The 24,872-nt window shown below is 45.0% G+C and overlaps 2 protein-coding genes across 7 annotated transcripts in view; one reads left to right on the top strand and one right to left on the bottom strand.

Moving 5' to 3' along the window:
* The first annotated feature begins 143 nt into the window (after positions 1-143).
* On the top strand, positions 144-13,054 carry LOC144002685 (kinesin-like protein KIF2A). 2 transcript variants are annotated; one of them, XM_077498112.1, is made up of 21 exons: positions 144-311; positions 3,176-3,270; positions 3,342-3,461; positions 3,543-3,597; positions 4,383-4,541; positions 4,780-4,880; positions 4,953-5,048; positions 5,240-5,294; positions 5,392-5,554; positions 6,691-6,781; positions 6,856-6,919; positions 7,015-7,106; positions 7,230-7,372; positions 8,399-8,603; positions 8,664-8,774; positions 8,936-9,003; positions 9,106-9,183; positions 10,044-10,188; positions 10,273-10,374; positions 11,206-11,341; positions 11,421-13,054. In XM_077498112.1, the coding sequence occupies exons 2-21, from the start codon at positions 3,193-3,195 to the stop codon at positions 11,504-11,506; spliced, it is 2,148 nt and encodes a 715-aa protein (XP_077354238.1). In that variant the 5' UTR covers positions 144-311; positions 3,176-3,192; the 3' UTR covers positions 11,507-13,054. The 2 variants fall into 2 exon arrangements, with proteins under 2 accessions (XP_077354238.1, XP_077354237.1); XM_077498111.1 differs by lacking the exon at positions 144-311 and adding an exon at positions 1,289-1,517.
* Positions 13,055-13,905: 851 nt separating this feature from the next.
* The window catches only part of pitpnm2 (phosphatidylinositol transfer protein, membrane-associated 2), a 38,093-nt gene continuing 27,126 nt past the window's right edge, over positions 13,906-24,872 (bottom strand). For 2 of the 5 annotated variants that reach the window (XM_077498104.1, XM_077498105.1), the window contains 22 exons: positions 24,426-24,785; positions 23,426-23,521; positions 23,245-23,349; positions 23,116-23,180; positions 22,927-23,011; positions 22,681-22,834; positions 21,577-21,766; positions 21,346-21,465; positions 21,062-21,273; positions 20,614-20,789; positions 20,292-20,462; positions 20,107-20,223; positions 19,803-19,964; positions 19,506-19,724; positions 18,974-19,122; positions 18,690-18,806; positions 18,503-18,619; positions 18,271-18,419; positions 17,930-18,079; positions 17,329-17,512; positions 17,114-17,242; positions 13,906-16,947 (listed from right to left, as the gene is read on the bottom strand). In XM_077498104.1, coding sequence (XP_077354230.1) covers positions 16,576-16,947; positions 17,114-17,242; positions 17,329-17,512; positions 17,930-18,079; positions 18,271-18,419; positions 18,503-18,619; positions 18,690-18,806; positions 18,974-19,122; positions 19,506-19,724; positions 19,803-19,964; positions 20,107-20,223; positions 20,292-20,462; positions 20,614-20,789; positions 21,062-21,273; positions 21,346-21,465; positions 21,577-21,766; positions 22,681-22,834; positions 22,927-23,011; positions 23,116-23,180; positions 23,245-23,349; positions 23,426-23,521; positions 24,426-24,785 — 3,599 coding nt within the window. In that variant the 3' untranslated portion in view covers positions 13,906-16,575. Of the gene's footprint in view, positions 16,948-17,113; positions 17,243-17,328; positions 17,513-17,929; positions 18,080-18,270; positions 18,420-18,502; positions 18,620-18,689; positions 18,807-18,973; positions 19,123-19,181; positions 19,725-19,802; positions 19,965-20,106; positions 20,224-20,291; positions 20,463-20,613; positions 20,790-21,061; positions 21,274-21,345; positions 21,466-21,576; positions 21,767-22,680; positions 22,835-22,926; positions 23,012-23,115; positions 23,181-23,244; positions 23,350-23,425; positions 23,522-24,425; positions 24,786-24,872 lie in introns of those variants that run through there. The other 3 variants (XM_077498106.1, XM_077498107.1, XM_077498108.1) reach the window with 3 other exon arrangements.

Genomic DNA, 24,872 nt, shown 5'->3' with positions numbered 1-24,872 from the left:
AAATCATGACTGATCCATACGCTTCACAGCGCATTTTTATTTGACTTAATTTATTTTGGTGCATTCTGCTGCTTCCACGGGATATAACATGAGGGCCTCTGCGGAAGGAGGACAAATTGCAGATGGAGTCCCCTTTTCCCGCCTCAATTATCACCACAATATAAACTTAATACAAGCGTTCTGCCATCGTGTGTCGCCTGGAGAGATGACAGCCGGATGGAAGATTGGAATTGAGTGTTGGTGCCGGAAGTGCATTTGATAGCTGGGCCTTTCAGCGGGGACTTACCTGACCTAACGCAAATCTTAATGAGGTAAGTGTTAAGATTGAAGTCAAGGTTCCATTTGGCTTGTTGGCAAATAGTGATGGGAAATTGAAGCTTCATGAAGCACTTGGGAATATTTTAGTGCAATAGGAATTGATTAAAACTCCACTGCATCTTTGAACCAAGTGTGCCATCTAGAGTTAAAAAAAAAAAATATATATATATATATATATATATATATATATACAGTATATCACAAGTGCCTGTGTGGATGATGATGTCATCGTGTGCCGATTCCAGGCAGATGAGTCAGAAACATAAACTGAAGAACAGACTTCCTCATTGTTAGTTTATTTTTTTTTATGTTCTTTTTTTTTTTACATAAAGGTATGTGTTCATGTGCATCATGTCTGTATGCCCATAAATGAACAGTGTTCACGCCGTACACATTTCACATTTAGAGTGTTCCAACTTTTCAACATTTTGGGACGTTACAGCCTGATTAAAACATCGAATTTCACACACAGTGCCCCACAATGGAAATGCGAAAATATCAAATTTATGAATGATAAAAAAAAAAAAAAATACATCAAAATGTTTTTTTAATTATTATTTTAAATCATGTACACACAACAAAATACAGAATAAATACAACTGTGAAAACTATGGATTTAAAACGGTTGTCTGCTGCCATCGTGGGGTCATGAGGAGTATATGTTCAAGCAAATAAACTTAATTTTGTGACTCGACGAAACAATTTGGGTTGTTGGTCTTAATTACAAACAGAAATTTTAATTGCATTATTTATATATTATTAATTTTTTTTTTAACTCTTTCATATGTAGCAACTGTTTATTTTTCAATAACATTTCTGATTAAGTTTGAACTAAAACATAAACATAAAACGTATATCGTTCTATTCCTTGGACGGCGATTAAGTAATTAATCGTGTAATCATTAAGTCATAATATTATTGTCATTGATGCACTTGAGCAGTGTCAGGTGACGCTCCAGGGACAACAACCGCGCATGCGCTCTGGAGCCCCTCCCTGCCAGTGCCTCTGCCTAGTGACCAGCGGCCAACACAACTTGGCACGCGCGAGCTCACCAAATTATACTTTATTTATAATTTTATACAAAAATAAAAGAAGAAAAAAAAGAGGCGGGAAGACGCGCACGGGGAGAGGGGGGCGATGGCCGCCATCTACGGGAAGATCTTCGTGGGCATCTACGTGGAGATAAAGCGGAGTGACGGTACGTAAGCCGAGCCAGCCAACGACTGCTCAGTGTCCTCGCCTCCGGTGCTGCTGCTGCCGCCGCCGTCGCCAAGATGGAGCTAACGTCCACCGCGGCTAGCAAGCACTCGCACCACCACCACCGTCGTCGTCATTTTCCTTTTTCCTTTGCGTCCTAACATGTCCGCCGAAAGGAACGCGGGCTTTTCGCCATTCTGACGCTGGATGTCACAGCCGACCCGGGTGGGGTGGTAGCTCGGTGCTCCGTCTGGGTTGTCACCTGGCCCGAGAGCTTGCTTCCATCCTTTCGAGGTTCTCCCGCTCCCGGTCCACCGGTGTCGGACGAGCGGCGTCATGTGTGCCCGCTGCCCTGCATCCGCCGGCGACTAGGGAGGGAGGGAGAGAGGGTGAGGTGCGGGAAGAGGGTGGGAGAGGTCCAAAAAGGGGGAGGCCACATCTTCCTCCTTATGGCTGCTTTATGTTCATCCGGTTTGAAATGTGTCACATTGGGATAGCTGTCAGTCAAGTGGTCCTGTCAAGTAGCCACGCCCTGACTAGGGCGAGCCGGTCCAGTTTGGAGGTTTATGGAACCTCATGAGCCACCGTAGTTTTTGCTTGTGTTAGCATTATTATGACACATCAGTTTCTATCATAGCCCTTATGCGAATAGAGTAAATGGATAATTGCCTATAGATGCCACAAAATGGCTGGAAAGTACTACTTTCCTATTATACTGTTCTATGGCCTGTCTCACTAAAGCTCCTCCCCTCACTTCATCATAGTTTCACGCGAGGAATGGAGGATAGGTTCGGAAAAATATCAGTCGATGACTTTGTGAGCAGAGGAAACGTGCAAATATGTGAGACAACACTGCGCCGTTGGTCTTTGACTGCCAACTGATACAACTTTGATTTTATTTATTTTTTTGCTTTCACTTGCAAACAAAAAATTGAGATACAAACAATGAATGGTGGCAGTAAACTCAACTCAGTGCACAACAAGCAGCAGATTGGCAGATAGTGAATCCTATTTTTTTATTTTTTAAGGTTTTTGGTGATTCAATACCACAATAACCAATACCAAAGCTTCCAAAATTCCATGGCTATACCAATATCATATCAACACATGTACCACCATATTGTAGTTTATTATTGCTGTACTGCGTTACCAGTATCAAAGTATGTTGATGGTACCGTACACAGTAATGATAGGGATAGACCGATAATCGGCCGGGCCGATTATCGGCGCTTTTACAAATATCGGCATCGGCCATTTTTTGAATCTGAAGGCCGATAAAGCTCACTGAGCAGGGAATACTTGCGAACGTAGCGAATTTGGGGTTTTCATCAGGATTTGTAAGATGTTCGCTGTCAGTTTTTATTTGTCGAATACACATTTGGAACATATTCACACAATTTTTCACCGCGAAAATCTTTTTGAAACGTTTTTACGAACCCTAACAAAAACCCCAAATGAGCTACATTCACATGAATTTGTTACTCAGTGAGAAATTATATATAGTTTGAAAGAATTCCCCCCCATTTTACTGCAAATGAATATCGGCTTGAAATATCGGTTATCGGCCGACTTGACTACAAATAATCTGTATCGGTATCGGCCTTGAAAAAACCATATCGGTCTATCACTAGAATGTATTTTGAAATTCCCCCAACACAGGACGAATCCACCAGGCGATGGTCACGTCGCTGCACGAGGACAACGACAGCGTGACGGTGGAGTGGATCGAGAACGGCGACACCAAAGGAAAAGAGGTACACATCCTCCATTGGGAGATATTATCATAAATATCGTAATCATCACGATAACCACAATGTTCTCGCAGATCGACCTGGAGAGCGTCTTTGCGCTGAACCCGGATCTCGCCCCAGAGGAGGAAGTGCCCCCTAGTCCCGAGACTCCTCTTCCTCCTTCCAGCGCGGCCAAGCCCAGCAAAGTGCCCAAGGTCCGCTCTTAACTTCCTCCGTCGCATTTTACTGTCTTTCATTTGTTTTGACGCTCTCTCAACCTGCATTTCCCCTCACAGACCCGTCGAGCTACCGCGATACCCAAACCTGAAAACGCCCCGCGAGAGAACAGAGGTATGCCTGATCACAAATGGTGTTGTTGACGTAATCGATAATGATGATGATGATGTAACTACAGTTGGCAGATTAGGCTAAACAGATTGGTTTAGCATGCTAGTGCTTGCTGCCAGTCAAAATAATTACTGTATATATAATTTTTGCACCATTTTGTTTTTCTCACTCACTAGTCCGTATTGCAAATTTTCATCCTGTTTACGTTCTTGTGACATATGTGAGAAGAGGACAATGTTGGTACACTGTTCCCTCGTTTACCGCGGGTTCATCTTTCGCGGCCTCGCTGTTTTGCGGATTTTTCACATTACATCATTACGGAGATAGAAAATGTATACTGTGCTGTAAAACCAGTAAATTAAAAACTTGCATTTAATGAAAAAAAATGACTGTAAATTAAAAAAAAAATCATAAATGATGAATGAAAAAGCATTTATAATAAAGTAAAAATCATACCAAAACATAATAAACGAAAAAATATATATAATTAATGGATTTTTAAAAAAAAATTTAAATAACGCGGATTTCCATTATCGCGGGTAGATTTTGGAACGTAACACCCGCGACAAACGAGGCGTCACTGTACACCTAATTTTTCACCTTCGAAAAACATTGTTTACAAACCATCACGTATGCCGACCACAGGAAGTGAGTGTGAAAGCAACCTTGGTTAGCACTGTGCTATGCTAACACTTGTAGCGCCACATTTAAGAAATGACTACACGTGGTGCCGCAATTTCAAGTATTTGGGACCCCTAGTGACCACTTGTTGACGAACGCGTGTTCAGCCGCGGCAGTGGGAACCACCCGAGCCCGTCCGAGCCAGCACAGCCAGCCCGTTGAGCCCCCTCCCCCGTCCATCACCACCCAGCCCGCAGCGGCCACAGCAGCAGCAGCAGCAGCAGCAGCAGCAGCAGCCAGCCAATCGCTGATCCAGCAGCAGAATGGTAACATGCACACGCACACGCCTGGCCCTCGAGCGCAATGATGTCATGAGGCTCACAGCTGGACGGGACCCGCGTCAAAAGGCCCTTTGAGGGATGACGAGTCGGAACAGATGCACATTTTTTATGTATATATTGCAAAATTCCTCATTTGTGGAACTATTTAAAGGTTATCCTATCTTATAAACACACACGCGTTAGTTGAAATAATAATGCCAAATAATTTTTTGCGCTTTTGTAGCGCGAAGGAAGTCCAACTGCGTGAAGGAGGTGGAAAAGCTGCAGGAGAAGCGCGAGAAGCGCCGACTTCAGCAGCAGGAGCTCCGAGAAAAGCGGGCACAGGTGAGAGGGCGCACACACGCACACACGCACACACACACACCTGTATATGACTCATCATGCTCGTGGTTGCAGGAAGTGGACGTCAACCTGCCAAACTACGAGATCATGTGCATGATCCGAGACTTCCGGGCCAGTCTGGATTACCGGCCGTTGACTTCCAATGACCTGGTACGTTCCTTTTAGCTTTAGTTTGTTTTTTTGTGCAAAATCAAATTAATATAAAGACAGTTAATACATCAGCAAATTTATTTCATTTCACTAATCATCACTTCATTGAATTTATTTGTCATATATTTTATTGAATTTGTAGACAAACAAACGTTTGCTTCACGGATTGATTTCGTTTGCTTCTGCCGCAGATCGAGGAACATCGAATATGCGTGTGCGTGCGAGCGCGGCCCCTCAACAAAAAAGGTACGTGGGCACGTCGCGTCGCGCGACTTCTCGGGCAGACGCGACGACGCAGACGTGATGATCCGTGGTGTGGGGTGGGGGGGTCTGCCCCGTCCAGAACTGTCCGTCAAGGATCTGGACGTGATCACCATTCCCAGCAAGGACGTGGTGATGGTGCACGAGCCCAAGCAGAAGGTGGACCTGACGCGCTACCTGGAGAACCAGACCTTCCGCTTTGACTACGCCTTCGACGAGAACTCCACCAATGAGATGGTCTACAGGTGCGTCACACCGTCTTTACGACGTTGCACCATCATGTCACAAAAAAGCTGTTTAACTCATTCAATCCCCAAAACGTGTAAATACGTTTTTTAATACTTTGTCCTTCCCTACCAAAAACATATTTTTACGTTTTTTTTTTTATTTTATTTTTTTATAATGCTAAAGCACACAGAAGGCTTTGATGCCGCTTCTGACCTGAAGAGGTCGCTTAAAGCAATGGTAGTTATTACAAAAAAAGGCCAGCAGGTGGCAGCAGAGTATAAGAGATCAGCCAGGGCCATATTCCAACAAGCTGTTTTTGGTAGTGTTTTCAACAGGTTTGCGAATAATTATGAAACTTAGCTATATTCTAATGCTAATTGCTTCAAAACGGAAACAGATACAAACATACCTTTTTTTTTTTTTTACTGATGAAAGAAGTAACTCTAATCTTTCTTTTGGTAGGTCCCATTTTTTGTATCGTAATAGAACACAATATTCTGAGGGCCTTGCAAAATCAGTCAAAATCCAGTGAAACTAGCTGGGAGTAAATGAATTAATGCTAACAGACAATTCAAAATGCCATAAACGGGCTAAGGAATAGCATCGGTGTCACTAATACTGTCATGACTCGAGCCATGCAAGAGTAATGTTTGGGTCTTGTCTCATGTCTGGGGTTAAACTATCATGACTGTGTTTTGTTTGCGGCAAATGTCTGATAGTTGACTTTATGTGAACTGATGATTTGTTTGAGGCAAATGTCTAATGTTTGGCTCTATTTGTTTTATTTGAACTGATGCAATCGGCTTGTAACTAGATGATGTCAAGACTCTTTAAACTCTCTATATGGTTAGAAACCAGTCAACAGCCAATCAGATGATTCCATGTCAGTACTGGTGCCCACATGTCACAACCAGTGACATTGATTTACTGTCTTTATAAGCTGTCTGAGAAATGTGTGTGGTTGCCGGATTATTGCTCAACTGTTCCTGTGTACAGCTCTCATAGGTTCTGCCTCTCAATGTGAATAAATAAGATAAAGACTTATTTGTGTCTGCGTTTGGGATCCTACCTCTCAGCACACAACAAATACATTTGGTTGCTAAAAAAAAAAAAAAAAAAATCATCCGCCAAACTCCGCCATTCTTGTTTGCAGGTTCACTGCTCAGCCGCTGGTCGAGACCATATTCGAGCGGGGGATGGCCACCTGCTTCGCGTACGGGCAAACAGGAAGTGGAAAAACACACGTGAGTGCTTTTTAGTTTTTGACGGCGAGGACGAGCGTCGCGCCTTTTTTGTTTTGATTGACGTCTCCTTGCAGACCATGGGAGGTGACTTCTCAGGGAAGAACCAGGACTGCTCCAAGGGCATCTACGCACTGTCTGGTAAATGCAACGAGTTTCCAATCATGACTCCACCTTCTAGTTGTCTTCTTTTTTTTGATATTTTTCTAACTTTTTCTTCTTCCTCTCGTGTGCAGCCCGAGACGTCTTTCTCATGTTGAAGAAGCCAATCTACAAGAAGTTGGACCTCCAAGTCTTTGCCACGTTTTTCGAGATCTACAGCGGGAAGGCAAGTCGTCTTGACAAAGGTTGACGTTTTTTGTGCAGAGCAGTATTGGGGGGGGGGGGGGGGGACGCTTGGGCCGCCTTCTTCCTGCGTGATGTCACAAGCGAGATCCCGTGTTTGGAAAAGGTGTTCGACTTGCTGAACCGCAAAGCCAAGCTGCGTGTGCTGGAGGACGGCAAGCAGCAGGTGCAGGTGGTGGGACTGCAGGAGCGGGAGGTGAAAGGCACCGAAGACGTCCTCAAGCTCATCGAAGTGGGAAACAGCTGCAGGTGCGAGACCTTTCAGCGTAGTCCGGAATCGGGCCCGACCGATTCAGGCATTTTTTTGAGGCCCAAATAAATTATTTTTATCTTGTGTTATTTTCACAAGTCTTGGGACTTACTGGGCTAACCTGGGACCTCGGAGATTGTATTTCGTGCCATGTCATGTGGAAATGTGTGTTAAGACAAAAAAAAAACAAAAAAAAACTTGAATGTCCAGATCCTTGAATTTTGAGAAAAGAAAATCTTTGAATCCTTGAAATATCAACTTTATAATATGACAAAATAAAAACAATAATAATAGAATAAAGTAAAATAATAGCAACTGAAAAAAACAGAACAAATACTGACTGTTCGTGTGCATTTTTGGCCTCTTGGGGGCAGTGTGGTGCCGTACACACTTAAAGTGAGTACAGAAGAAAGAAATAACTAGTTTTTCACACGTTGGGAAGAACGTGTGCCTTTGCGTAGCGTTAGCTCATCTGCGGGTATGAGTTCCCTCACTTTGTGTGTGGATATTCGTTATTTTTCAGGGGAAAAAAAAAACACTCCTTGATGCTAACTTCCTGTTAGCATTTGCTAACTTCTTGTTAGTGCTAGGCTAGCAATGTATGTTATGTTTTTAAATATACAGTGAATGTAATTCTTAACCTTGTGTGTTTAGTTTTACAGTTAACTCCAACTGTGGTGTCATTAAACAGCTTAAAGGACGCTTAGGGATAACAGAATAACCAGAATAACATACGCTACACACCTGCTAGTCGCTAATGCCACACAAGTAAAATGGTGCATTCAGTGTACTTTCACAGCGTCTGAAACTTCAGTTTTCTTCAATAACATTTTAAGGGGACAGTAATTCGCCATTTGGCCCAATTGGCTGATTGTTTTGTCCGATGTTTGAAGGCCAAAGTGGGGTACATGTTCAAACAGGCTAACAGAAATTAGCTTAAGTCTTTTGTGAGAGTCCGCCCTTCCGGTACCCTCGACCAGGATGATTTTTTATTTTTTTTTTTGAGTTAACGCGTCTCCCCGCAGGACGTCAGGCCAAACCTCGGCCAACGCCCACTCGTCGCGCAGCCACGCCGTCTTCCAGATCATCCTGCGGCGCCGGGGCAAGATGCACGGCAAGTTCTCCCTCATCGACCTGGCGGGGAACGAGCGGGGCGCCGACACGTCCAGTGCCGACCGCCAGACGCGCCTGGAAGGAGCTGAGATCAACAAGAGCCTGCTGGCCCTGAAGGTAAAAGACTCGAAATTGGACCGTGCCGAATCGTAGACTGACGTTGTCGTCGCCGGGCAGGAATGTATCCGAGCTCTGGGTCGGAACAAACCACACACTCCATTCCGGGCCAGCAAGTTGACTCAGGTGCTGAGGGATTCCTTCATCGGCGAGAACTCTCGGACCTGCATGGTAAGATCCGGATTTCCTTGATGTCCAGCTGAAGGTCTATGTACTAGTACCCTTTGTCTTCACCAATAACACGATTCAGAGCACTAGTAAAATGGCTACGTCTTACTTGCGAAGCGTTTCCCGATAAACGGTTTGATGACGGCCATCTTTGTCCTCGGCAGATCGCCACCATCTCTCCCGGAATGGCGTCGTGCGAAAACACCTTGAACACGCTTCGGTACGCCAACAGGTGAGCAACCTCGACCGGCCATGTTGGGACGTACCAAAGTGTTCTGATGAGATCAAATATGGGACGGAAAGTTTTTTTTTTTTATTTCCACTGTGCTTCCAGAGTGAAGGAGTTCGGGATCAGCCCCTCGGATATTCCTTTCTCGCAGAGTGCTCGCGCCGAACTTTCTCCGACTTACGAGTATGACCGTCACTTCCTGTCATGTCCTGTCTCAAAGTTACTTCCTGTCCTGTGCTTTCCTGCCTTCTGTGCTGACTCGTGCCACTTCCTGTCCTGACTCTCTGCTACTATCCGTCTCATCTCACTGCTTCCTGTCCAGTCCTGTCCTGTCCGATCACACCGCTACTTCCTGTCCTGTCTCACTGTTACTACTTCCCTCATCTTGCTGATTCCTGTCCTGTCCTATCACAATCACTACTCCCTGTCCAATTAATAATACTGTCTCTAAGGGTACTTCACGTCTCGTGTCACTGTCTCCTGTCCTGTCCTAGCTCATTGCTACTTCCTATCATGTCTAACTGCCTCTTACTGTCCTGTCCGATCATATGGCTCCTTCCTGTCAAATTAATTCATTGTTGCGTCTTGCCACAACTTCTTGTCATGTCCTGTCTCAAAGTTACTTCCTGTCCTGTGCTTTTTCTGCTTCATGTGCTGACTCATGCCACTTCCTGTCCTGACTTTCTGCTACTATTCGTCTCATCTCACTGCTTCATGTCCTGGCCGATTACATTGCAACTTCCTGTCCTGTCTCACTGTTACTACTTCTCTCATCTCGCTGTTAACACTTCCTATCCAGTCTCGCTGCTCGTTTTTGTCCCGCCTCACTGTTTCCCGTCCTGTCCAATCACATTGCTCCTGCTTTTTGTTTCATCTTACTGATTTTTGTCCGATCAGATCTCACGGCTAGTGCTTCCTGTCCTTTCCAATCGTACTCCTTACTTCTTGTTCTGTCTCTTTGCTGCTTCCTGTCCTGTCCAATCACATTCCACATGTTGTCTTCCTGTCTATTAAATATCCACTCATCCGATTTGTGCGGTCAGGGTGAAGGAGCTTTCGGTGGAGCCGGCGGCCGTCACGGACCCCCTCGTGGGCGGCCACGTCAACCAGCTGGACGTCCTGGAGGCCCAGTGGGGCGTGGGCAGCTCCCCGCAGAGAGACGACCTCAAGCTGCTCTGCGAGCAGAACGTGAGTGGCAACGTAGCGCAAGTGTGCGGAGATCGCCGTTTTTTTTGTTTTTTTTTTAACCTGCGAGCGCGCGCTCATCTGCAGGAGGAGGAGGTCTCGCCGCAGCTTTTCACTTTCCACGAGGCGGTATCGCAGCTGGTGGAGATGGAGGAGCAGGTCCTGGAGGATCACAGGGCCGTCTTCCAGGTCAGGATTCAGATAATAATAGTTGCATTATGTTACTGTCACTTAGTCTTCATTTTATCAGACATTTGTAAATTTAGTCTCAGTTTTAGCCCAGTTTCAATTACGCTTGTTAGTTTTTATCAAAGTTAGTTAACTCATTCGCTCCCATCCATTTTCACATTTCGCAATCCCCTTCACTGCCGGCTGTTTTACTGGATTTTGACCAATTTTGAAAGGCCCACAGAATATTGTGTTCTATTGCTATAAAAACATGGAAAATAACAAAAGAAAGATGAAAGTCTCTTCTTTCATCAGGAAAAACGGTATATTTCTATCTGTTTCCGTTTTGCAGCAATTAGCATTAGAATATAGCTACGCTTAATCAATTTTCACAAATCTATTGAGAATTATGAGTAATGAGCTTTTTTTCAACATGATCCTGGTTGATCTCTTATACTGTAATGTCACCTGCTGGCCGTTTGTGTAATAAGTAACATTTCTGCAACCGTTCTTTGCAGTTGAGAGGCTGCATTAAAGCCTTCTGTATGCTCTAGCATTAAAAAACGTATAAATACGTCTTTGGGACACTTTAGAACATTAAAAAAAACATATTTATACGTTTTTGGGAGCAAACGAGTTTTTATTTAGTCGACTATAAATGTAGCATTTTAGTCTTTATTTTAGTCCAAGAAAACATCATTACATTTGTATTTAGTTTTTGTTAATGAAATTATCACGACTATCACTGCGGCTTACTGAGCAGTTGTGACCGTCTTTGTACTTGCCAATAACTGTTATTTGTCGTTTGCGTGATGTGGAAAATGAGCTTGTAAGTTTCCATCGCAATTCCAGGAGTCGATCCGCTGCCTGGAGGAGGAGAAGGTGCTGCTGGAGATGACGGAGGAGGTGGACTACGACGTGGAGTCGTACGCTACGCAGCTGGAACAAATCCTGGAGCAGAAGATCGACATCTTCACCGAGCTGAGAGGTAAAAAAAAAAAAAAAAAAAACAGTCGAGGAGACGCGGTCTCCATGCAGGTGTGAGGCTCTTTTTTTGTTTCTTTCAGATAAAGTCAAATCCTTCCGCTGTGCGCTGCAAGAGGAGGAACAAGCTAGCCAACAAATCACCCCCAAGAGGCCTCGTGCACTTTAGACACACGCACACACAAAGAAATATCCAAAAGGGAGGCAGCAGCTCGTCTTCTATGTGTTTTCGTCTCTGCTGTACACACGTCTTTGTCATCGTCATCATCATCATCATCATCATCGTCATCATCATCACCCCGCAGATCCTCCTTCATTTTGCAGTCATCTACTGGTTGGTACATAATTTATTTATTTTTTATTTTTTCCAAGCTCAACAAGGCTTTGAACGTAGACGACTACGTGAGGTTTGAGGTTGACTAATAATGAAGCTTTTTTTGTTCCACCGCATATGGAGTATTCCACGCGTATGGGTTGGTTTTACTGTCAGGAAATATGAAAACCAACTGATTTAGTGAAATAAAATAAATGCTTCTATTATCACTAGTAATGACACCCAATTGTTTGAAAAAAAAAAAAAACATAATAAAGGCCTGAATAGGCCTTAAGAAAACGCAGAATTTTGATTTGAAAAATAAATGAAGTGACAGAAAAATTAATTTAAGATTTTGCAAAGGTCTGAATGCAAAAACACAACACAAATGTTTTTTTTTTTTTTTTAAATATACCGTAAAACCTTTAATTTGGCCTAAAAAATAACAGATAATGGAAAAGAGCAATTTTCCCAAATATTTGCCAGTCATCCTTTAAAATTACATATATTTAGACTTGAAAATTGTTTAAAAGAAAAAAATCATTCTAAATTAGCCTAAATCATGTTTAAAAATTGGGAAATGCCATTTAAATGCAATTTAAAACGTGTAAAAATGCAAAAGGACTTCATTTTTGAATTCCACAAAAAAAAAAATTTATTTGAAAATGTGACAATTCAAAATAAAGAGCTCGATTGTCCTTAAAAAGTACGGTACACAACATTTTGATAAAAAAAAAAAAAAAAAAAAAAAGGTTTCCAATTAAAGCCGTCAACCTAAAATTTTGGTCTGAAAGAATTGTGAATTTAAATTTAAAGGAAAAGCCTAAATTACCCTAAAAATGACATATTAAGTATTTTATTTTGGAAAAGAAACATGAAAGTTTGGCTTGAGGGGAAAAAAAGATTTTGTATAAATGTTTTTTTTTTTTAAAGATATATAAATGAAAAGATTATAAATGAAAAATTCTATGTAGACCATATTTTACATAGAATATCAAAAATGTAGGAGAAGTATTAAATGTCATGAAAGTGAGGTTAAAAATTTTGAAATTTTTGAACCATTAATAGCCGAGTCGGTACTGTGTGCAGTTGAAAAGGGGTCTTTGTGGGTTATCATTAACTCGTGTATAAATGTTTTCTATGTCTTTTTATAAGAAGTGTGAACGCGGGGGGACATGTTGAGTTGACATATGGGGAAAAAAAACAAAAACAAAACAAAAGAAGAAAAGCCATTGTGTTTACATTGATCCTGTCCTTCATTGATACATTGATGAGCGACGAGCTTGTACTGCATCAAACGGCCTGTTGGGGTCGCTGTAATCAAACTTTCACACTCAAACGGTAAATTTCATTTGCTGTAGTAACAATAATAATGACAATAAAAAAATAAATAAAAAAAAGCTACTTCCTGTGGTTGAACTTAGTGATTTTATTATTATGTTGTTGTTTTTTTTTAGGTGCCTCCTGTCTGATTATGGCTAACCTCATATAACATTAACTAGCTGGTAGATATACATATCAATTATTGATCTCTGGGCCAACTAAACCCACCAATAAATAGCATAGATGAGAGATGACTCCTTGAAATTTATTTTACAAAAAAAATGTAATTATTTGGGGATTTTATTTATTTAAATTCATAAATTGTATTTATTTATTTATTTCACACTGAAGTGGAGAAAAAATATGAATATCTATTATTTGTACTTTTTGGGAATGTGATGTTTTTGGTCAGTGTTTATACTAGAAGGAGCTCTTTTAAGGGTTAAAACATAACGGCTGAATTATAGGTTATTATCAAAAAGTCTTTTTCAGTTGGTGTTAAAGGTTTTAGAATTTGTCAAGAAGTTCTGTAGTATTTCTTGTGTTAATGTAGCCATTTTTACCCCAAAATTTGGTTACTTAAAATATATTTACACAGATCTCACTTTAAAAAAATTTAATTAAATAATGTAAATATATTACCATTTTAATCATTTCAATTTTTGAGTAAATAAAAAAAAAAAATACTAATATAAATAAGTAAAACAAATACTTTCTAAATAATTCTATATACACATCTATTATACACATAAAAAAAAAAATCTACAAATGACCAAGTCCATATGTATGTTTTAAAAATCAAAACGTGGCCGTTAAGCTCACAAATTTTCCCACCCTTGTTTTATTCGCATGTGTGACTTTGACGACTGACAACAGGATGCTACATATTTCAAATATATATATATATATATATATATATATATATATATATATTTCACCTGAAATGCAGGGATGGCGTACGAGGTTACATGGTGATCTTTTAGGTAAACAAATAACTCTGGAGCAGGTCAGCCGTATAACATCATCGTCATTATACATCTTTACAGTATGTACACAGCGTGACACATTCAACCAGTTCTTTTTTTTTTACCAAAATGACGCCTATTTTCATCTGCAGCATTAATCACTTTTTCCTTTCAAGTCCAATAACACTGTACAATAGCGCCCCCTTCCTTCTAAAATAACAATAAATATGTGCTGTCCACTATTTGGCACATTTACATAATTATATTAATCCCCTGAAATGAATGAACTCTATAAATAAATAAGACATGCACTACAGAGTTAAAGTAGTTTTTTTCTCGACGAGTGAGGTTACGCAGTTGATTAACTACAGTGTGAAAGGATCATTTGGCTTTTGCGCTGGAGTGTTAGCGATAGCGTCCCTTTTGTTTCTTGTTTTTTTTTTTCTCTTAAGGCTTTTGAATACATTTCGTTACAAGCTAGCACCAGTTCCACTGGTAATGCCGCATTGCTCCTTGGAACCAAACTGAGGAGCAAACATCGCGTTCAAAATCCAACGTATGAGGCAAAACAAAATTGCCATCGTTAGCATGCGGGCGAGATGGAGCCCGTCCAGACACAATGTTGCTAAGCGAAACGGCAGAACTGAGCCAAATATGTCAACAGTGTGAATTTGTATAAAATTTTATGCGCTGGCTGCCTCGATTATTGACATTTATTTTGAATGACTTAACTTCATTTTAAAATTCACTTGGCAATGCTAAGACAGTAACCGAGCATTCGTGACATAAGTTTCGGAAATGTGTCAAAATCACACTTGAAATATTGAAATTTTGATCCTTTTCTGGTGATAAATCACGTAACTTCGTTACCTCAGTTCGAAAACTTTGTTGTTGCCAAATAACATCTAAAACGAACGACTAAAGCTCAACTTATTAATACTAACAAGTAGCTTCCTAGCATCCTGACGTAGGAGAACATGTGACATCACATAAAAAACGTGGATATGTCGCAAGTATCCTTGTACAAAAAAAAAAAAAAAAAGAGATAAATATAACATTTTAGAAGTCTTTCGACGCCATCAATGAGCCCATATAAGCGCGGTTGCTAACCAAATTAGCAGCACCGAGCGAGGCACATAAACTGGTTGGGAAAGTCTTGCAAAGTCAATCTCATCTTTCATCGTGATTAGCAACGATTAGCGTTGCTTTAGACTCTGAAAGCTAATGTTTATGTCCCTCATAATTTATTTGTATTTGTTCCACTTACTTTGCCTCAATCCTTGGCCGCCTTTCGCCATCATATGCTAACACCTAGCATCGCCGCACAACCAAGAAATCTCCTTTATGGCTACGCTGCCCCCTATTGGTGGGGCGTGTAAACGTCACGGTGCCAGCTTGTCACGAAAATCCACGTGGAAAAAGATTGGAAAATTACACACGTTGAAACATTCAAGCGGTAAATATTTTTGAAAAAGGAGCAAAAAGTAGAAACTCCCAGCAGCAGCAGCAGTAGCAGCAGCAGTACAGAGGAGGACCACAGCGCCACCAGCAGGTCGATGAGAGGTATTGCAAAGCTAAGCACTCTAAAGGGATTAGTGCCGTGAACGTGACATGTTGAAAGGCCTTGTTTGGCCACACAGAAGGAAAATGGAGGTCTTGTATGAACAAATAAGCATACTGTATGTTGCACTGGTGGCAATGGTGTTTGTAGTAGGACGGCGGAAATGTATGGAAAGCAGTTTGAGCATTTATTCAGTATTGCAACGTTTTGGCCTACTCATTGAACCAATCAAGCACATAATCTGAAACTGATCAATACTGGCTTTTTTTTTTTTTTTTTTTTCAATTTCTGAAATTTTAAAATTCATAAAGTGACAAAAAAAATTCTGAGGAGCAGAGATATTGCCTAATAGAACAACAGGGTTAAATATATATTTTTTTAATACCGATACTGCAAAGGCCTTTTCAAAGTGGACACAATGACCCGGTGCAAGCATGCCCATATTTGGTAATAAGTGCTTGCGAAGCAGCCAACCACAAGGAGGCTTTTCCTGCTGGTTGGCATATTTGTTAACTGTTCATATCTGTGAACACTCTGAAATCACTTCGCCATAGACTCGTTGCCAAGTGCAGTGTGAAATGGCCATAATCGGAGCTGCATTGTGGGCACCGCCTTTTGGAATAAGCTTTTGTGTTGGTTAAGAACAATGAGGTATGGACAGAAACATTTTGCTTACATGCCCGACCATCAGGGCAAGCCGAAAAACACTTTAAACGTACGTCTGCGAAACCCGGGAGAGTAAACGGTACAAAGAAGCTTTCTCAGAAAGAAATGCTCAACTGCTTTCCAACGGAAACGAAGATTGGATCACTATGGTGACGTTTGTCGAATGAAATGAACCTGAGCTGTTACATTGAATGGTTGGTCTGCTTTTATACAGTATAAAATGTATACTGTGTGTTTGTGTTGTGTGTGTGATGATGTTAGCTTAAAAGGCCTGTTACATGAATGGATCGAAACCTTCCTTGTCGTAGCCTATACAAAATGTTAGTGTAAAAGAGTCATGCTACACAGTCGTGTTTGAGTCCGCTCCGCCTTCCAGATCACGGTGGCTCCGCCCGCTTTTCGGAACCAGCTCATTTGTGGCCGTGTAACCCCGCGCTTCCCTCCTTGGTGCTTCCGCTGCGTCCCCAACATCCGGCCGCCACGCTCATGCTCCGCTGCGCCGTGGCGCCCGCCGCCGTCGGGCCGCGCTCCGCCTCGCACTGGCTCTGCGTTCGCTCCGTCCGGCCCGGCGGCTTGGGCGAGCCGGACGGCGGGCCTCCGGGCTGCTGCGGGGAAATGGTGCGAAACATGTGGTTGCGCTTGCGCAGGAAGTCCCCCGAGGCGGCGCCCAGCCCGAAGCTGCCCTTGCGCAGGACCATGCGGGCGCTGGCCGACTTGGCGGGACGCGAACGCTGGCTGTACTCCAGCTGGGACAGGTGCGAGGCGTAGCCATCAGGAATGAACTGTAATAGATAACCATCGTGGTCACTGAGATCATCTCTCTTCTCAGGAGTGTTTCTATAGACCCCCATGGAGGCCCCAGGTAAGAGGAACCGTGACAGTCAGCCAGACACTCCTTTGTTTGTGTGAAAGCCTTGCAGATAAATATACTTTCCCTAATGATCATACCTGACACTGGTGCTGCATCTTTTTTGTGGGTCTTCCCACTATGTAGATGTGCGACGGCGGTAGGCCAACGTTGGCGTACACGGAAATGTCCTTGCTGGAACCATAGGCGGCAAAGATCCTCATCTGGGCCTGAGAACATCGAGATTGAGTGAGTAGTAAACCTCTCAGAGGGTTTCTTTTCTTAATTGCCTCCGTCGTCAACCACGGTCGCCCACCTCGCCGACGAGGCACTTGAGGAAGTTGGCCTTGTGGCGGAGCGGGTCGTGAACCAGGCCGTCGCAGAAGGAGACCACGCCGTGCGGGAAGTTGTGCTGCGAGAGCCACGCCACCACGCGCTGCTTCTGCATGTCGGGACGGCCCGTCACGTAAACGATCAGGTAGCCCAGGTCCTGCCAGTACCTGACACGTCCACGCACAGGCGCACGTCAACATACATGTTTAAGACCTTTTTTCTAATTTCTCATTCGCTGCCGTTGACGACTATATACGTCAAAGATCCGTTTTAACTGGGCTGGCGGAAAAGTTGACTATTCCTGACATGAATTTAAAAGAATGGGAAAAAAACAGCCTGATATTCTGCAAAAGGTTTATCCATTTTGTATTTCCTTCCATTTTGAAGGAAATACAAAATGGATACCAAGCGATTGACTGGCAACCAGTCCAAGGGTGTCCCCTGCCTACTGACCAAAGCCAGCCGAGATAGGCTCCAGCACCCCCCACGACCCTTGTGAGGAATAAGCGGTCAAGAAAATGGATGGATGGATCGTAATCATCCAACTGAACAAAACGGAAATGGAGAGGACAAACAGCCCTTACCTGACCACATCCACGGCTCCCGCTCGCACCTTCGGGTCGCTGCCCATGATGGACACGCTGGCGGCGAACGAGCCGTCGATGCTGAACACCACAAATTCGGTCCCGCGCGGAACCACGGTGAGGTAGCTGTCGGCAAACGTGTGGTCGCCCCTTGTCGTGGGAAAAATGAGAAGAATTTGATGTGACGTTAGTAGAGTTCTGGCACGGTCAAAAGCAGAAAATTTGCTTGGAGACAAGATCAAGAACGCAGATTGAGTCCAAACTTTCGTTCTGCAAAAGGACCAAGTTACCAACTGACCCACTCCTCCCCACCAGTTGTGGAAATTCCTCATCCGACGTACCTGACCACCATTTTGACGGGATAGACCCCAATGCCCAGCCGCTTGTTGTCGGGGAGCGCGTACGAGACGCGACCGCTGCTGTTGGTGAGCTGCGTGTCGAAGTAGACCCACTCGCCCGAGGGGGGCTGCGTCATGATGTGAATGTCGATCTGCGGCAAAACAAAAACACGGCATCGTCGAAGCTAATCCTGGGAGATCACTGCCTTGGAATGCGAGAAACTTTGGCGCTTACCTTCTCTCCCGTGAGTGTCACCATGTCCAGCGGGCCGTACATGAAGCGACCGGTCACCGTCTGGCCACCGTCCTCCGTGAACACGGCATCATTGGCGCGGTGGTTGGCCGTCACATTCTGAACAAGAGGGGGGAACAAATTGAGTTCGATAGACTGTCCTTGGGTCAAAAGTTGATCGTAAACATACCCGGATTTTGACATGAGTCCGTTTGCGCAACCACTTCTCCCTGGGTTTGGACGGCGTGAACTCCGATACTTCTTTACCGTTCAGCTCCAGAATTCCGGAGTTCTCATGCCTCATCACCTGTGGAAGAATGGTGGCATCTTAGAAATATTCCGGGACATTTTTTTTAGTAGTTTTTATGAGATTGAAAGCAGTTGTTTTGGGGTCTAAAGATCCCCAAGAAGGACCTTCAACAGGGGAGATATCCAAGTACCTTTATACGGGTTGAAAGTGAAAACCTGACCAACCTGTCTGAGCAGGAAAGACACCACGTCTGTGGACTCCCAGTACGAGGCATGGAAAAGGTGCGGCAGGGCCACGGTGGGGAATGCCGTCAGGGCATCGGGGCAGTAGAGGGCGTAGTCCATCCGCTTGCTGCCCCACCAACGGGACGCAACTGCAAGAGTCCAACAAGATGATGTTGGAAACACACAAGCGTACTTGCAAGCCATGTTTCCACCAACAAGCCCAGTCCCGTCCAGAGCGCAGCTTTGATGATTGATGCTCAGGACTTGTTCCAATCACTGGATTATGGAGAGGACTTAGTGGAAAAATGACTTTTCAATTCCTGCCTAATAAGACCTAAGAGAGGAACGCTAGAGATGGAAAGTCGCAATCAAGCTAGAGATTTGGATGAACGGGTCATGGCCGAGTCCGGCACCAAAGGACGGCAGGTGTACTGTAGTCTCGCCTATTGAGGAAGACTATCAGAAGAGGAAGAGGACAGCTCAGGGGGACGAGGAAGGAGCTCGTGTCCTCACACTACACATCCCAGGGTACCTTGCTCCAAGGTCTTTAGTGCCCCGGGTGAGGTGACGTCAGCGATGTCAGTGGCGCCATCCGAGCCGGCGTCCGAGCTGGGCTCCGACTCGGCGGCTCTCGGGAACACCTGTCGGGTTTTCCTGCACGAGCGCAACGACGGCGTCCGGGAGGCGAGTTTATGGTAGGAAACGGGAAGCTGGGAGAGAAGACTGGGCCTTTTTTTTTTCACCCGGCCGGCTGAGGGGACGTTTAGGCATCAAAAAAAAAAAAAAGCGAGCATCCCGAGCAAAGTGCGGAGGCCGGAGGCCGACTTACTGTTGGCGATGTTGGAGGCGGCGTAGGAGTCGGCCAAGCCCGACACCTGGCTCGCCAGGCTGGCCTCGCTCGCTCGCCGGTGGCAACGGATGTGGGGTACCCCGGGAGACGTGGACGGGGGCGGGTGCGCAGCGTCCACTGAGATGTGAGCGCTGCCGTCTGCTGTGGAGAAACAAAGCAGGCATCCAAACTCAACTGTTGAGGGCAAGGTTTTGCCATTCCCAATTTTGCCTCAGTTGTGGCTCGATGAAAGGTTAGGAAACACGAGTCAACGTGACACTGGGAGGAGCCGTCAGGTACTCACTGGAGGACGGCCAGTTGAGGACAGGCACGGGGATGCAGGTCTCATTCACGCCAGTCTCCTGACTGCGATGGAGCGCCGGCTCCATCAGGAGCTGAGGGTTGCTCTGTACCGTCTCCACTGGAGGCACAAAATTGGCCAATAAACACCAATAAACACTAAGGATTAAAACAGCCATGAGTGCCCACCCAGGAGCGCCGAGTGCCCGTCCCCCAGTGGAAAGCGCTGATAGCGGGGGACGCTCAAGGGGGGCAGCAGGTGGAAGCGTTTGTCCAGGAGAGGCTCCAGGCGGGAGGCCGACGGGTCTGCCGGGTGGAACAGGTTGTGCACCTGCTGGCAGGCCGGACGCAGCGCCGTCACTGAAGAAGACCAAACGCCAGCACGGTCAGCCAATTGCGTTCCGCTACATTTCGCTACAATGGCCTTATGGAGCGGCTTAACAGCGCCACCTCTTGTCTTGGCATGAGTATAACACCCCGTCAATGAGACGTGAAAATGGAAAATCCTCACCGTCCAACGAGGGCACCACCGTCTTCCTGAGGGCGAGCACGAGGCCCAGAGGAGATCCAAACAGGAAGAAGTCTGTCACCTCAAAGTCAAACTTGCCCAGGGAGCCTCCCTCCAGCATGGTGCTGTTGCTGGAGCGGCGAGAGCAGGACTCGGCGTGGATCACGCTGGAGTGAAGGCTGCGCTCAAAACAACACGGAACAAAATGAATTCGTCCAACTAACTTAATCAATCGGATGAAAACGGTGACAGCATTGATGTTGTAGCTCCTGGACAAGACTCCACACAAACATTCGGAAAACACAACGATATTCTCTATGAAAAAATAGCAGCTTTTCTTTTCGGGGGGGGGGTCGCAAAACTTTTTTGGAAGAAGAAAATTTACAAAATATTTTTTATAAAAAAAAAAAAAAAAAAAACAGAGCTAAATGCGTCAATGGAGCCGCCTTACCTGGACAAGAAGGCCTGATGATGCTTGATGGTGTCGAGCTCGTAGGTGGAGGAGTCGCTGCGCTTGCGCGGCAGCTGCTTCTTGGGCTCGTCGGCACCCGAGCATCGAGGGATGTCGATGTTACTCCGGCTCAGGTGGCGACTCCCTTCCAGGGACGGCGACGACGGCGACGCGCTGTTGATGACGATGCCGGGAGAAAGCAGCTCCGTGTCCTTTTGCGGACGGACGCGTGCGGCGTTAGCTCCAATGCTAAGCTGATATGGAGATGGATGGACGGATGCTACCTGCACGCTGATGGCGCTGCCCCGCCTGCTACTGTTTGGACTTTCCAACACCAGAACAGAACTACTGCAGAGCGCATCGAAGCCCAGGATGCCTCCCACGCAGTCTCCGATCACGCACACCTGGAAAACACAACAATGCAAGTTCGCAAGTATTTTTAACTATTTTTTTTTCCTCTCAAAAAAAAAAAAAAAAAAAAAAAGCACAAGTTTTGCTTCTTGTTGAAAACAGACCTGCCCGTTGAAGGAGGCTCCCTCCAGCGACCGGATGAAGTCGGCGTACACCTGATTGGCTCTGAGGATGACGGCGGCCACGGCGTCCTGGTACTGCGGCGCCGACGTGGCGAGGAGCGGCAGCGCGGCCAGCGGGATGTGATCCTGACTGCTCGACAGGCAGCCCTCGTCGTAGCTGTACGGACTCAGGCTGTGGATTTAAAGGTTTTCAGGCAGGTAAGTGCTTGAATTTAACCTCACAGTTTCAACAGTTTTCAGGGCAACTTCCAACTGTTTGTGATGCAGCGCCACCTTTTGGCATTAATTGACAATTGCAGTTGAAAATGACTGCCAACTACTGTTGGCATCATTTGAACTTTTTTTTTTTTTTTTTTTAAGGGAAAAAGCTTTTTTCCTGTGGGGGGGGGGGGGGGGGGGAACATGCAGCTTCCCATTTTACACCCCCCACCCCAAGAAAATAAAACCAAACTTTTTTTTTAAAAACTTTACTAAAGTGTAAATAAAGTGTGGAAACTTTCTTTTTTTCCTAGTCGAAAAAAAAAAGAATTTACAATTTTATTTTCCCTTTGTTTTTTTTAATTTAAAACCTTTCTTTGGACAAAGAATTTCTTTCTTGGGGAAAAAAAAAAAACAGGAAAAAAATGCACAACTTTTTTTCCCTCTGAAAAAAAAACATGCAATTTTTTTTCCTGGCAAAAAAAATAATTAATTTAAAAAAAAGCTAAACTTTGGAAAAGACCCTTTTTCCAAATGTAATGCAAAATATGTGGCTCCTACACACAAAATGTTTCTTGCAAATATCTCGCATCATTTTTTTTTTTTTTTTTTAAATATTCAACTTCCTTTGGGTGGAAAAAAGTTTTTGGCAAAAATAAAAACTTTTTTGCGTAGAATAAAAGTCACTTCTTTTCTTTGTTTCTGAAAAAAAATGTTACAACATTTGGGGAGCAGAAAATGTGCAGCATTTCTTTTATTTGTAAAGAAAATCACAATTTTTTCACCACTTTTCATGAGGTCAGTTTTTTTTTTTTTTTTTTTTTTTTTTATGAGCTGCATCCATTTTTTTCTGCAGGAAAAACCATTGCATCACGATCCAGAACTCACTTGGACACCAGCGAGAAGGCTTCCACGCAGACAGCGGGACACGGAACCGTGCGGATGGCGATGCGGCCCAGCGCCGCCGGGTAGTGAACCCTCATCACCGTCTCGAAGGCGCCGCTCAGCGTGTTGACGTCGCCTTGCTTGCTGTTCTGTTCGCCTGACATAAGGTTCCCTTAAAGGCTGCTAGCTTAATGCTAACACGTAATGGTGACCGCCAAACACGTTTATCAATGCTCGCCCATGTCGTACCTGAGCCCGTGTCCAGAATGTTTCCTCCATGCAGGACCAGAATCAGCACGTGGATTTTGGACGGCTGGAGACGTTGCTGGGATGCCTGCAGGAGGCATAACCGTTTATTATTGTGTTGAATTATAAGGGTTGAGCTAAGTTTCGCTTGGGTTGTTTTATGAAAGTTATGGAGTTTCATGAGAAGGACACCTCGGCGTGCGTCTCCTCGTTGGTCATGACGCCAAATTCCCCTCCCGACTCGGGATACAGCGACTCTGCGACACAAAAGGCCCTCGTCACGCGCGATTGCAGGAGGGCCAAGATGGCCGCCGCTTTTACCTTGACCCTCGTCCACCTCGATGGTTTCCATTTTGTCCATCAGGTCGTTGGAGCTCCACTTGGTGATCTCCTTGGGGAAGGCCTCCTCGCCGTCGGAGAAACTGTCTGAAGAGCACGTCAGGTTGTCACTTTTTGTCCTCCATCTTTTTATTTTTACGTGTGCGTCTACAGGCGACTCTACCGTGCGCGTCGAAAAACTCGTCGTCGGTGCTGTCGTCGGATTCCCGCGCGATGCTCTGCATCCTCCACTCGCTCAGGCTGTGATGAGAAGGACTGCCTGCGGCGAGACGCGCCAAAAGGAGCCGGGCGTCACATCGTCTGCGCGACGACGACGACGGGCTACGCGTTCGTGAGAGCTGAACGATGACATCATCACTTCACTGAGCCACAAGCCAGGCTGCGGACAAACCTGCGCATCCGTCCACGTAGACGTTTGAATCCTTTGAAAAACAAGGAGGCTAATCGCTACGCTAAGGTAAGCGTCGGTTGTTATCTTGCTAGCTAAAACGTTGACTGTGCGCTAACTATTCAAAGGCCTACTGAATAGGGGTGGGAACTTCTGTGTACCTTCACGATACAATATGCGATACACGGCTCACGATAACGATTATCGATATGACAAGACCGCGATTATTGATGTACTGGTCAGGTAATAAATCCACGATAATCTACGTTAGAGATAAAATGATGTCTTACACAAGTAAAAGTAAACTGATGAGTCTTCTTCTTCGCCTGAAGACTTGCGTCCATTTCCCCGCCACTCTTATGAGGCGCTCCCCCTAGTGGCCCGCCAAGGAATTGCTCAATAAGTCATGAACAATGGAGCCGTTATAGCGGCTGTATATTAACTACAAATATCGCAATACTTGTGCAGGCGTATTGATTATCTATCAGGAGACAAAGTATTACGCTTTATTGCGATGTCGATATATTGTCACACACCTACTGAGTATTTGTGGCTGTAGCAAGTTTGATTTAAAAAAAAAAAAAAAAAAGTATCAATAGGGCTAAATCAGTTTAGCCATGTTAGCTAAATGAGTTTTGTCTTGGTAGTAACCAGCAGGGGGCGCAACAAATTCAAACCCGACTAGTCGGATGTCAAAACAGACTGCTGTAGAAATAAAAAGTAAGTTAAATGAGTCAGCCAAGCCCGATGTCCAGATTGGGACGGACCGGCGTACCTCCTCTCTTGGACGACCTGTTGGAAGATCTGGACGAGGTGGACCACTGCTTGGTCAGCTCCCCCCGGTTGTCCAGCACTCCCGGCGGGTTCACGCCGCCGGCCTCGGCCTCAACGGCGGATCCGGCGGCGGCGGCGGCCCGCGACTCCTGATCCCGGTCCCGGTCCTGGTCCTGGGGGGCCGGACAGCCGTTGGTGTCGGAGCCGCCCTCGTCGCCGAGGCTGTACTGGGCCATCTTCTTGGCGAGGGCCAGCTGAGTCTCCAGCTCCAGCTGCCGGATGTCCTCGATGGTGAGACCGTACCACTCGTCCTGCCAGCACCACGCCTGGCGGTGGGCTCGCACCATCACTTTGCGCAGACCTGCCGGGGCATCGGCCACGACTCCGATTACGGTTCGTCCCAATCTCTTTTTTTTTTTTTTTTTTGCTAATTAACGGCGCTTGTAAA

This window comes from Festucalex cinctus, chromosome 15 (genome assembly GCF_051991245.1).
Source record: "Festucalex cinctus isolate MCC-2025b chromosome 15, RoL_Fcin_1.0, whole genome shotgun sequence".
NCBI lineage: Eukaryota > Metazoa > Chordata > Actinopteri > Syngnathiformes > Syngnathidae > Festucalex > Festucalex cinctus.
This window is presented reverse-complemented; position numbering and strand designations above follow the sequence as displayed.